Source organism: Onthophagus taurus, chromosome 1 (genome assembly GCF_036711975.1).
Source record: "Onthophagus taurus isolate NC chromosome 1, IU_Otau_3.0, whole genome shotgun sequence".
In the NCBI taxonomy this organism is placed as follows: Eukaryota; Metazoa; Arthropoda; class Insecta; order Coleoptera; family Scarabaeidae; genus Onthophagus; species Onthophagus taurus.
The window spans coordinates 43,076,863-43,091,463 of record NC_091966.1 but is presented as its reverse complement, the minus strand read 5'-3'; the positions used below and the strand labels follow the sequence as shown (position 1 = coordinate 43,091,463).

The 14,601-nt window shown below is 34.4% G+C and overlaps 1 protein-coding gene across 4 annotated transcripts in view; it reads left to right on the top strand.

Moving 5' to 3' along the window:
* Positions 1-14,601, top strand: part of LOC111420701 (uncharacterized) — a 135,537-nt gene that overhangs the window by 60,191 nt on the left and 60,745 nt on the right. For all 4 annotated transcript variants that reach the window (XM_071201397.1, XM_071201396.1, XM_071201399.1 and 1 more), the window contains one exon: positions 6,998-7,065. In XM_071201397.1, the coding sequence (XP_071057498.1) occupies positions 6,998-7,065 (68 nt within the window). The remainder of the gene's footprint in view (positions 1-6,997; positions 7,066-14,601) is intronic.

The following is a 14,601-nucleotide window of genomic DNA, read 5'->3' as shown; positions in this document are numbered from 1 at the left end:
TAAATAATAAGATAATATTAAGTTAATTAATAATTTAACAAAACAAGTAACAAAGATTGTCGAAGAAAATCGTTCAACCAGCATAAAAACAACGAATATTTAACAAATTGGAAAAGATTCATGTCATAATAAATGTTCAATATGCGCACCATTTACTTCTAAACACAAACGGATACGTTTTCTAAATGAACTTCTAATGCGTTCAAAGATACCAGGAATTTGTTTTACTGTGTCAAATGCGTTACTAATTTTATTCTTCAAATCCTGCACATTTTGAACGTCTTCAGAATAAACAATTTGTTTTAAATGTCCCCAAAACCAAAAATCTAACGAATTTAAATGTGGTGAACGAGGTGGTCACGGGACTGGACCTCCTCGGCCAATCCACTTATTGCCAAATCTGTTATTTAACCCTTTGTGTCCCGACGGTACTTTAAAGTACCGGCAGTTTTAAGCACTGATTTTAAACTGTAGTCATCTATTTGGCTCATTTAGAGCTGTCGGTACTTTCTACTATACAAGAAGGAATCTGTATAAACAATAACGCAATCCGCACTGTAGGGTTTTTCGGTATATTTATACTTATTCATCCAGATGTGAGGTTAGAAGTTTAGTGAAAAGTGGTGTTGCTGAATTTTGTTGTCCAAAAAAGCATCTCTTTGATAAATGGTTATTAGGTGTGATTTGTAAGTAGTTTCGTGTATTGTTTACGTATTGCAATTATAATTTTCAAACATTTTTTTGTTTTATCTCGAAAAAAGTTACATTTTGTAAAAAGTTACTAACATAAAAGTACCGTCAGAATAATAACAGGTACAATATTGAGATTGACGTAAAAATGAGCCAAGCGAATACAGATACGTTTTGGTACTTGAACAAAGCTTTGACTGATGAAGAACTTTTGGTTGAGGTTGAAAAAGTTTGTGTGAATTACAAAATATCCCGTTTGATAATTCTGAACAGACAGACATAGAAGATGAAGAAGATGACATTGTTATAACTAGTGCTAGTGAGACACCTATGCTGGAAGATGAACATGAAGAAGAAAATAGTGAACAACTAACTAATCAAAATGAGGAAAGTGACACTGAAGTAGTAGAAATACGTGGCAAAAGGCCCAAGAAGAAGAACAAGGCAGAAATTGATAGAAAATTGACAAAACGGAAAAAACAGGTTATTGATACGATTATCCAGAAGGAATAATTGGTGATACTTTTGCAACTTGCAATAATCAAACAGATTATTTTCTAACACTGATGGATAACTGTGTAAAAGATATTACCTTTCAAAGTCATTTGTACGCCACCCAAAGGAATAAAACGCTAAACTTGAAAGAAGAAAAGTTGCTGTTTTTTTGGCATAAATTTCTTAATGAGTTATCATAGTTAGCCAAGCTATAAACATTTCTGAAGTAATGCTGAAGGGTTGGGTGTACTACTTGCCATACGACCAATGACCCGTAACAGGTTTCAGGGGATTTTATCATATCTGGATGTCAACGATAACAGCATTATTCCTACGAACAGTACGGATAAACTACACAAGATCCGTCCGTATCTTCAAACACTTAACAGTCAGTTATCCAGTTATCATCATGGAACTAAGCAGTTGGCTATGGATGAATCCATGATAATCTTCAAAGGGAGGTCAAGTATGAAACAATTCAATGCCATGAAGCCCATAAAAAGGGGTTATAAGCTCTGGTGCTTAGCAGATAAGAAAGGGTACATAAAGAAATTTGATGTGTATCAGGGAAAATCTCCTGAAAATGAAGAAGAATTATGGATTAGGTGAAAGGATTGTCCTGATTTATTTCGATAACTTTTTTACAAGTATCCGTCTTTTGGAAAAACTGAAAATTAAGAAAACCTTAGCTTGTGGATCAATAAGGTCTCACAAAAATTGTGCACCAAAAAATTTGATAGATGATAAACGAATGAAAAGAGGATATATATGATTACCGGATCTCAAATTTAGATATAAGTTATTACAAAAGAAAGGACAATAAGTACGTGAAATTTTGCTCTAATTTTCATGGAACAGAAGAGACCACCGTAAAAAGGAAGGAAAAGAATGGAACGAAAATTGATGTGCGCTGTCCTTCAGTCGTTGATGATTACAATAAAAACATGGGTTCGGTAGATCATGCCGATCAACTTTGACTAGTGTATGCAATCGAACGCCGTACCAAGAAGTGGTGGCACGGGCTTTTCTTGCTGCGTCCATGAAAATGTCAGTTACCCAAAAGACGAACGTACGGCTATTCTGTTACTGACGGCGTAAAACTTGGGAACCGTGGTACGCAATGGATTACTTTTGGAAAAGAAAGAGGAAGGTGTGAAAATTGTTCTGCCAAAGCTATATTGAGTCCAGACCCCACTCAAAATGGACTGCGCGCAATGTTTATTTATGTTGTAATGAAAGAAAGAACTGTTTTTTTGAATATCATAATGTGATTTAGCTAAAGCAAGTGTTACTTATTTTCTAACGTAATAAAAAATGTATTATTTTCATATTAGCAATAAAAGTTTTTGTATACTGCAACATCACTAAAATATATTTCAATGCCTGACAGTACTTTCAAATACCACTATCCCCCTGGAATGGGGGGATTGTCATATTTTGCTAAAATTGATTCCAAAGGCCTTTACTGAGTGTATTTTGATAGTGTTTTAATTCTGTCACAAAGTTTCAAAATTTTTGTCTTCTTGGGACACAAAGGGTTAAGTATGCCCGAGTAGCGCGTACATAATCGTGCATAAAGTAGCAATCTTCTAGAATTTGTTGAGATAATTCATCAAATGCCTCTGTAAGGTCATTTTGTAAAAAATGTATGTAGGCATCGGCTGTCAATCTCTTTGGAAGAAAAAAATGGACCTAATAACTGATCACCTATAACTCCAGCCCATACATTAACACTGAATCGCCACTGATGATGAGTTTCTAGTATTGCATGGGGATTTTCATCGCTCCAAACGTGCGCATTATGAATATTAAAAATTCCGCTTTGAGTAAATGTTCCTTCATCCGTAAATACAATGTTTATGGGAAAGTCGACGTTTACTATCTCTTCCTGTATGGCCCACCTACAAAAAATCTCTCTTTTTTCGCCATCATTTTCTGTTAGAGCTTGAACGGTATTGTAATGATAAGGATAAAGCAACTGCTCCCTTAAAATGCGGTGAACGGTTGTTTTGTTAATGTTTTCTTGTGCAGAAATTCTTCTAATGCTGGTTCATCGACTCTTCTCAAAACTGCTTCTTCTAATTCCACCGGCCTTGTGTAATGTCTCTCCGTGGAATGGCTGTGGGTTACGCTTCCCGTTTCTTTTAATCTGAGAAATAGTCTGCTAAAGGTGTGACTATTAGGCAATCGTCTGTTCGGGAACCTTTGCGCGTAATGACGAGCTGCTAACGACGCATTTCCATCAGCTAGTCCGTAACAATACACCATATCCGCCATCTCTTCCTTGGAGTAATTAATAGGACCCATACTTAATAGTTTTATTAAATTAAATAGTAAAATAATAATTTCGTGAAGTATTATTATTTTTTTTTGATTAGACCAAGGACAGTAGTATCCATTGTTGTGACAACCTGCCCGCAAACTACGTCACATCATTTTCCACGCCCAGCTGTTGTTATGGTCTATGCGTTTGCTGTGTTTTTAGAGGTTATATCCTAGACTTATTCATATTATTTTTGAAGTTTTATGTTTTTAGACGTATTAATGTCTATCATATAACCTCTAAAAACACAGACAGTTACCAGGCGTGGCAAATAGTGTGACGTAGAGTGCGGGCAACCAATCCGTAGTGGACTACAAAAATACAATGGATGTAGCAGTCCTGTTAGATTCTACTGTCCTTGGATTAGACAACTTATCGTAATCATAGTAACGACTTAATTATTATAAAAACAAATTTAAATTCATGATGTTATAATCTGTTTTTTATTTAAATCAATTGTCATTGCCAAATTTTGATAAAAAAACGGTCTGTACCACCCTAGATACCATGTTCTATGACCACGCTTTATAATATTTTCCACTAAATAATAAGTAAGGTTGTGTATATTCTAAACGAAGTTGTCACTGATTGTCACTTTAAAGACGAAGCCACTAATCTCTCGTCACTTGGCTAATATCTACGTTTTGAAATTAAAACTTGTGAGCAATATATTAAGATAACATAATTAAGTGCTATAATTAAAATTTGAATATTGTTTAAAAATCAGAATTACTGGAAGAATCTGAGTCTTCCGCTAGTTGGATGATGGCAGGAGGTAAATCAGTTATTAATGAATTTCCCATTAATGTTGTCCAATCTTTTTTAATTAGTTCTTCACAGTGGCGAACACTATTTGCCCATATCTCCGGAGTGTAATGACCAAGAGCTTTTTGCCAAGTCTCCTTGACACGACAGATCTTTTTCTCCGAGCTGGACTGAACATGTTTATTGTAATAAGTTTTTAAGAACGCCCAACATAGTTCAATGGGATTATATTGGCAATTGTATGGAGGAAGGCGAAGAACAGTCTTATTAATTTGTCAATTTCAAAGGATTTTTCAATTTGAGGCTTGTAATAACGGATTATTTCCCATAACGATTTTTTATTTAAGGTTGGTTCAAACTGTATATTATGTTCATTTTTTTTGTGCAGTAACTTGGAGCTTTCTCGATTTGTTTTGAGTGATATGGAGCATTATCCATTACTACCGCACACTTCGCACCCAAATTATTTAATGCTGGAAGTAATTGATTTTTCACCCATTCCATAAAAATAATTGACGTCATATTTTTATGATAATCTCTGTGCTCCGTGTTGTCACTGAGCAAGAGATCGCAATTTGGCAAAAACCTGACGAAGTGCCTGCGTGCAAGATTGTAAATCTTTTTCCTTCGCCTTCTGCTCTTTGCGGAATACCGAATCTTTCATTTTCATTTACCCATTGATAAACTTGGGTGCCATTTTCGTAAATCCAAGTTTCGTCAAGAAAAACAAAAGTATACTCTCCGGATTCTAGGTATTGCAAGTATGTCTTTCTTTTTCACTTTTCTATTGCTAATCTTTTTATATCTATATCCCATAGATTTTATAATTTTTTGTAATTTCGATCTACCATTAGTAAAATCACATTCATTTCTTGCAAAATTAAGTAAATCATTAAGATTAAAATACTGTTTCTTTTCATGCAATTTTTGTATTTGTCTTCCTAACTCTTCTTTAATAAAATATAAATTATTATCCGTTTTGTAGTTCATTTTACAACGCCCTTGTGTTTTTGGTTTTTTTACAGTTTGATATTTTTTGTAGGTTTGAATAATTTTAAAAACCGTCGTGCTGTGAACCTAATACAATTATGTTGAATATAAATTTAATTTTAAAACTCAAGTGCAATACACATACATCAAAAATACGTGAAGCTTTATCACATATATATTTTAAATTTGTATTTGGTGTCTCCGTCTGTACTTCTTCACAATACCTAATTATAGAGTTTTTTCGCGTTTAGACAGTTGACATCCCGTTCCACCCTTTCTTAACATTTTTATGGTAGATTTAGCAGCAAAAAAATTATATGAAAATTGTTTTTTAATCAATCTTAACAAATTTGATAGACAGTGGTGGCACACAATTAAAGTAAAAGTCACGACATGCGCTTTTACTTTCAATACCAACTTGACGACACTTTAACAATTGATTTAAATAAAAAACAGATTATAACAATATCAACTTATGAAACTAAATCTTTGAATATCTCGAAAATGGTTCATTTTCGGACCTATGTTTATTAGGCTTTTTTTGTTTATTTTTGATCATAGAATACGCTGATGCAGTTTTGTACAATCGTTGCGGGACACCTGTATATGAATATTTGAAATTACTTTAAATACTAAAAATACAACCATATAGATATGATATACATTGTATAAAGACTTCAATATCCCTATAATCAGATTGTCATGGATAATGGGTTACACTAATGGATTACTAATTTCAACTATGGTTTCAGTCCTTATTGAATTGAGCGAGATCCAAGAGAATAGATGAGAATTAACGGATATAGGGTTTAAAACAACCCCTCTTCACCCCCTATCACCATCCATGTTATGAACGCGAAATGAGGCCCCCAACCATCAAAAAATAAACACATCCCACCCCTTGTTTGTTTATTATCGATTGTTTACCCGGAGACTTGTTGCTTCTGGTCTGCTTCCGAGACGAGAGAGGTCGTCGTCGCCGCCGTTGAACTACAACACGTGCACATGTGCATTAATATACATTCATAATGCACCTCGTTGTGATATATGGAAGAAAATTTTAAATTTTATGTAAATCGTAGACGTTATGCGGGACGTTTGTAATTTATATTGGAGGTGATTACCATTTTTCTAGCGCAGACTTTTTAAACGGCACGTGTAATATGACTTGCAAAACAATATTAGAATTAACTAAAAGACCACCTGTTATTTTATGTTTAAAAATTTATCGGGGTTGTACGCAACACATGCTTATTTCCCATAAAGGAATATTTTATTTCCATTTTTAATTAATTCCGTGGAGTTTAACAAACCTTAAAATTACTCTCGTTTAGCTCAGGTAGGAGGGCCCAGCAATATGCTAATAAGCGGTGAAGAATGTGCGCACCCACACAAAATTCAAACTTCTAAAACACTCCGTCGAAGCAGCCCCACAGCCATTTACTAAATTAATCTAATTCCACTTAAAACCTAAAGGGAGAAAATACCTCGAAGTAAATTTACTAAATCGAGCAATACTAATCCCACCAAAAGCTCGCCCACAATTATAAATTATTAAATAGATTTTACTACAATTTAAAAATATCAAACAAAAATGTTTTAGTAAAGTGACTTTGTCGGTTTTTCTCATGAATTATAATGAAAAGTAAACAAGTTGAGATAAGGGATGCAAAATATAAACGGATAAGGATAAAAGGGGGGAATAATTGAGTTATTTTTTATTTTTGTTTTCAGGCTATTGTACAAGACTGAATCGGAATCGACCGTTTATGAGAAATCGCTAACCGTGCCGATAATGAAAGGTAAGTTTTTTCTCGGTTCCCCTTTCCTTTCAAACCTTATTGTTCACCGGATTTAATTTAAACGCGATCCATTTCCATTCAAAAAGGGTTTTACGTTCGGAATTCGTTCGGTACAGACCATTAAATCTCGATTTCACTTCCGAAATGATTTTCTTTTTTGAGTAATCTATTGAAAAAGAAGCCATCTAGCTTTAAAATATACAAAATGCCCCGAACCTTAACGTGGTGAGGCCAACACATACCCTGTTTTGGTAAAAATAAGAAAAAAATTCCATATCTCTTAGTTAAGTGGTAATAGACATATTTTTGAAAATGTGAAAAATCATATCTTTAGGTGCTACGGTCAGAAATTATTATGAATTTATGAACAATGCTATAGAAGTCATAAATTAAACAACAAAAGTCGTTAGTTTTGCAAAAAAAAAATATTAGTTTGATTAAGTTAAGGTTGAAACAATTTATGTCTATTAAGTTTGATACACAATTTCTAAAAAGAGGAGTTATTTTAAAAGATGGCTTGTTTAGTCAAGTTTCCAAAATGGTATACTTGCCATTTTTCTTTTTCTAAAAATATTATTGTCTGTTTTTCTGCAAAAAAGGCGTTATTCAAAAAAGTCATACGTTATTTGTATTTCCTCCAAAATAATTTATCAACTTTGTTAAAAATGTGCCACACAACAAGATTCAACAAGATGGTTGCCCAGCTCATTATGCTTGTCCTGTACGGGATTGCATACAGAATATCCTGAAAGATGGATTGGGCATCTTGGTTCGATTACATGGCCTCCTCATTCTCTGGGCATTATTATTATTATTATTGCTGCCGGGCTGAGGAGGGCGGCCCCTCTCGTTACCGCGACCTATAAGATCTATTGTAACTTTAGCCCTCCAAAGGTTTAGGGCAAATGTAGGTCCTTAATGTAGGAACCTTAGTATTGTCCTGAGGCCTTGAACCTTTATGTCGGTAGGTAACAGGGGAGTTTTACCGAAGACGTTGTGCCTTAGACGTCCTCTGGCGACGCAATTGCACAGTATATGTTCAGCAGTTTCTGACTCGTCGTTGCATAGTCGACAAGTTTGATCCTCAGCTTGTCCAATGTGGAAGAGGTGGTATTTTAGGGGCACATGGCCGGTTAGGTAGCCTGAGAGCGTTCTTAGATCCCCTTTGCTGAGGCATAAAACCTCTTTGGTTTTGTTTTGCGACGGAGTTATCATACTCTTCGCTTGTCTGTGACCTGGAAGTTCTTTCCAGCGTAAGGCTATCTTTGAAGCCTCCCAGTTGTTGATTATTTGTTTTAGGTGGCTTTTTTGTAGTCCACATCCAGGTTGGGGTCCAATGAAGGGCGTGTTTGCTGCCTCTTTGGCCAGCTTGTCGGCCTTCTCATTGCCCTCAATGTTGCTGTGACCTGGAACCCACCATAGGGTAACATCCTTGCCCCTAGCGAGTTCTCTCAGGTTGTTGGTGCACTCTCTGATCAGTGCGGAGCCACACGTGTAGGCCTGAATTGCCTTTAAGGCGGCCCGACTGTCTGTGAAAATGTTTATGGATGCACCTTTTTGTCCCTTCTGTAGGTTCAAAGCGGTGCAGAAGTTTATAGCAAGAACTTCTGCTTGGAAAATTGTTAAGTCCGAGCTGAGGGGCAATTTGATGTGGCTATTTGGTCCACTGATGCCCATGCCTACTCCAGATCTTACTGTCTTTGAAGCATTGGTGTACCAGGCTAGGGCTCCTCTTTTTAGTTGAGGCCCTCCTTTCGCCCAATCATCCCTGCTACTAAATATGACCTTATACGGTTGGTTGAAATTGTATTCCGTCGGTATAAGGTCCGTTTTAATTTCAATCAGGTGATTTAGACATGGATCTTTGAGGATCTCGAGGTGTCCTCTGAGATTACCCTGCCTCAACTTGAGTGAAGAAACTGTTTTCAGTGATAAGGCACTTATGGCTGCCTCCTTTTGTATATATATGTGGAGCGGTGTGAGACCGATTAGGGCTTCCAAAGCAGCCGTCGGACAGGATCTCATTGCACCTGTTATGTTAAGACATGCTAACCGCTGGATTTGTGCCAGCTGTTGTTGAACTGTCTTATGTTTTGTTTTTGGCCACCAAACCAATGAGGCGTAGGCGACCATGGGTCTGATTATTGCTACGTAGGCCCAATGAGCCATTCGTGGTTTGAGATCCCAGTTCCTTCCTAGGATCCTGCGGTAGATCTGGTTTGCCATGATGGCCTTTTTCCTCACCTTATCTAAGTGTGAGTTATAGTTTAGTTTACTGTCAAGTATTACCCCTAGGTATTTAGTTTCTGTTTTGAGGTTAATAGTTCTGCTTTCAATGGAGGGTGCTTTTATTTGTAGCTTCCTTCTCCGAGTGAAAGGGATTATTTCGATTTTATTGGGATTGATGCTGAGCCCATTGCTTCTGCACGAAGTACTGGTGAGTAGTAGGGCTTTCTGCATTAGCTGAGTTATGATTGAATCATATTTACCTCGGATTGTGATTACCAGGTCATCAGCATACCCTTGTATCTTAAATCCGTTATTAGTTAGGGTGTTCATCAAGTCATCAACTACCAGGCACCATAATAGAGGTGATAGCACTCCCCCTTGGGGACATCCTCTTAGCGCCTTTATAGTCAACGACTCGCCTCCCAGACTGGCTGTGATCTGCCGACTTTTCAACATGGCTATACACCACTTGATTGTCGACGGATGTATGTCTTTTACGTTTAAAGCCTTCTCTATGGATTCATATGAGGTGTTATCAAACGCAGCCTCTATATCTATGAAAGCACAAAGGGCTATCTCTTTGGTTGCAATTGCCTCCTCTAAGGTGCTAGTCAAAGCATGGAGAGCGGTAATTGTTGATTTTGCTTTCTGGTAAGCATGTTGGCTAGGGTGGAGTGGATTTGTGAGAAGCACTCCATTCCTTAGGTATTGATCGATTACCTTTTCCATCCCTTTGAGGAGAAATGAAGTTAGGCTAATTGGTCTGTACGCCTTGGGGTCCGCGTTTGAACGCCTACCACCTTTAGGTATGAAGACCACCTTTACTTTCCTCCATAGAGTGGGTATATAGCTAAAGCTGTAGCTAGCTATATATAGGGATATTATTATTGGGAGAAGTTCTTCTAAGCCTTTTTGCAGAAAGATAGGCAGAATTCCATCTCCTCCAGGTGATTTTAGGGGCTTGAAATTCGAGATAGCCCACCTTACTCTGTTGGGTGTGAAAATATTTCCAGCTGTGCTGCGAACCCTACCTGATGGACGGGTTATGTCCATTACTTCAGGGTCGGCATCTGCATGGGAGCAGACTTTTGAGGAAGGAAAGTGTGTACTCAGTAGGAGCTTCAACGATTCCTTAGCATCCTCTGTATATTTACCATCTTGTTTGCATAGGTGGCCTAGATCAGTGTTGTGATCTTTTGCCAAGATCTTATGCAGACGAGCAACTGTAGGCGTATTGTCTATGCCTTCACAGAAGCTGCGCCAGGTTTTTCTTTTGGCTTTACGGATAGCCAAGTTATATTCCGTTAGGGCTTTTCTATAGACATCCCATGTTTGCTCGAGTTTGGAATTCCTGACTTTATTATATAGTTTTCTAACCATGACTCGCTGGTTTTCAAGGTCCTTATTCCACCAAGGCACATTGGATTGTGCTCTTTTGTGTTTTATGGGACAGCTTGATTCATACGCACTATGTATGAGATTGTTTAGTTGAAAAGAGGCTATTTCGAGATCCTCTCTGCTTTCAATCTTTGTTTTGATTTCATCGATGATGTGTCTACAAAAAGAGCACCAATCAGTGAGTGAGGGGATTCTGAATTCTGTTTGTTTTGTCATGTCTGCTACAATGACAAAGCGAATATGCTTGTGATCCGCTAAAGTGATTTCACGTGAAACATGCCAGTTTGCGATTTGCGAACTAAGGCGAGGCGTGGCTAGGCTTATGTACAGTGCTGGATGTTGGCCTGGATGAAGCCTACTCCCGCCATTATTGTTTGGCGGGTGCAATTTTGGGAGCGGCAGTTTTGCCCTTACCCTTTTTTTCGGAACTAACCTTACCTTTACCCTTCTTGGGGTCCTTGGCGGTTCCGGAAGTTCCAGGTGTTGGTTGGGGTTCTTCCTTCTGTGGCGTAGGCATGCCGCTCTTTTGCGTCAGGGTGATTCTCTGGGCATTAGATTTGTTTATTAGGATTGCTTAAAAGAAACAGTGTATTAAAAACTGATTGAAAATCTTGCCGAACTGCCCCACAATATTTATACAGCAACAGAAAAAATAAATGCACAACTAGTACAAAGATCTTTTCTGCGACGATGCAGAGCTTGTATTAGTGCCGACGGCAAACAATTTGAGCATTTGTTTTAGTTTTGAAAAAATAATGCAATAAAATCAATAATAAATAAACTAATAATTCCTTTTGTTTAATTTTGTCTTTAGGTTAACCTTATTTGAAAGACTCTTTTTGTAAGACATAAGGGCAACCATCTTGTTGAAACCACTTTTTGTAATTCGTAGATATTGAGTGGCACATCTTCTAACAAAGTTAAGAGGAAATAAAGAGTAAATACAAAGAGCATACGAAAGTATGAATTTTTTAAATAACGTGTTCTTTGCAGAAAAACAGGCAGGAATATTTTTTATCTACGACTGCTTGGATAAGTCATCATTACCACACTCATTTGAGGTGATTTGAGTTACGTAACGCATTTTTAGCCCAATCAGAACAGACTTAATTAATTGAAACGAGCAACAATACAAAAGAAAAAGTGCTATTTAAAGAGAAATAATACTATTTATTATAAACATTAATTGTTATGTTTTTACATTTCTAAGCACTTATTCCAGATGAGTAAACATGTTATTGAAACTGACTAATTCAAAATTGTTAACAATCATTTCAAAATATTTTTATAAATGTCAAAATAGTCCTTTTTAAAGAAATAGATTTTTAAGTAATTTTTAGCAGTCGTAGATAAAATGTTGTATATCACACGTTACACGACTTGGTCTTAGAGTTCGTCGTGCAATTTTTCACACTCGTACAGTAATTATGTTTCTAGCACACTTGTAATATAAATAACTATTATGAAACGAAAATTGGTAAGTGTTGCACCATTTTGGAAACTTAATTAAACATGCCATCTTTTAAAATAGTTGGAGTTGTGTATTTTTCTTATCATCGTGTGAATTAAATAAATTAAAAACTGCACTTAAACGATGATATTTATTGTAAATAGCTTAGTTTTCTACCGGTTTCGACTGTACAACAGTCATCCTCAGGAAAACAACGTTAACGAACATAAACTAAAACAGGAGCTCATCGGATTAAGATATAAAGGTTCCTTCACAAGAAACTATTACAATACACATACAAAATGTAACATTTTGTAATTTCTAAAATAAGTTATTGTGATAGTTTCTTGTGTAATAAAGTTCTTTAATAATTTGTTCCTGAAAATTTTAATAATATTACCTTATTATATTATAAATATCATAAACTAAAATCTTTAAGCTTCAATTTAACATATAGTTTATATCAAGATTCTTAAAAATATAGTTGATATGATTTTTTGAAGATTTGGTATAATTTTTGATTTATAAATTTGTCAATTTTACCTTATGGTTTTTATATCATTTCATAAAAAACACTGTTTAAGCTTCAATTTAACACACATATCATATCATCATTCTTAAAAATACAGTTGATATCATTTTTTGAATATTTCGTATTACATTTGATTTACAAATTTGACAATTTCTCCTTTAATAACTTTTATCTACGACTGCTTGGATAAGTCATCATTACCGCACTCATTTGAGGTGATTTGAGTTACGTAATGAAGTTCATTACCGCACTGGTTTCATTACGTAACGCATTTTTAGCCTAATCAGAGCAGACTTAATTTATTGAAACAAGCAACAATACAAAAGAAAAAGTGCTATCTACTTACAGAGAAACAATACTATTTATTATAAACATTAATTGTTATAGTTTTACATTTCAAAACACTTATTCCAGATGAGTAAACATGTTGTTGAAACTGACAATTCAAAATTGTCAACAATCATTTCAAAATATTTCTATAAATGTCAAATAGACTTTTTAAAGAAATTGATTTTTTAGTAATTTTTAGCAGTCGTAGATAAAATGCTGTATATCACACGTGGGCTAGAGCATAATTACAGTACTTATGTGATTACACGACTCGGTCTACGACCTCGTCGTGCAATTCTCCACACTCGTACTGTAATTATGTTTCTAGGTCTATGTTCCCACTTGTAATATATGTAAATAACTATTTCCTGGAAATTTCAATAATATTATCTTACAGTTTTTATATCATATCATAAACTAACATTTTTAAGCTACAATTTAACATACATATCATATGCTGATCCTTAAAAATACAGTCGATATGATTTTTTGAAAATTTCGTATCATTTTGATTTATATATTTGACAATTTTTTTCTGAAAATTTCAATAATGTCATATAATTTTTGTATCATATCATAAACTAGAATCTTTAAGCTTTAATTTAACATACATATCATATCATGATTCTTAAAAATGCAATTGATATGTTTTTTTTGAAAATTCCGTATAATTGTTGATTTATAAATTTGACAATTTCTACTTCAATAATTTTTTCCTGGAAATTTTGATAATATTACTGTATAGTTTTTATATCATATCATAAACTAGAATCTTTAAACTACAATTTAACATATGTATTATATCATGATTCTTAAAAACACGGTCGATATGATTTTTTTTATTTCGTATTATTTTTGATTTATAAATTTGGCAATTTCTTTTTCAATACATTTTTCCTGGAAATTTTAATAATATTACTTTATAGTATTTATATCATATCATTAACTAGAATCTTTAAGCTTCAATTTAACATATATATCATACCAAGATTCTTAAAATTTCATCAGATATGATTTTTTGAAAATTTCGTATTACATTTGATTTACAAATTTGACAATTTCTTCTTTAATAATTTTTTCTTGGAAATCTTAATAATATTACTTTATAATTTTTATATCATATCATAAACTAGAATCTATAAGCTGCAATTTAACCTATAGATCATATCAACATTTTTAAAAATATGGTTGATATGATTTTTTGAAAATTTGGTATAATTTATGATTTATAAATTTGATAATTTCTCCTTTAATAAGTTTTTCTTGGAAATTGCAATAACATTACCTTACAGTTTTTATATCATATCATAAACTAGCATTTTTAACCTACAATTTAACATACATATCATATCATGATTCTTAAAAACACGGTCGATATGATTTTTTTTATTTCGTATTATTTTTGATTTATAAATTTGGCAATTTCTTTTTCAATACATTTTTCCTGGAAATTTTAATAATATTACTTTATAGTTTTTATATCATATCATTAACTAAAAGCTTTAAGCTTCAATTTAACATATATATCATACCAAGATTCTTAAAATTTCATCAGATATGATTTTTTGAAAATTTCGTATTACATTTGATTTACAAA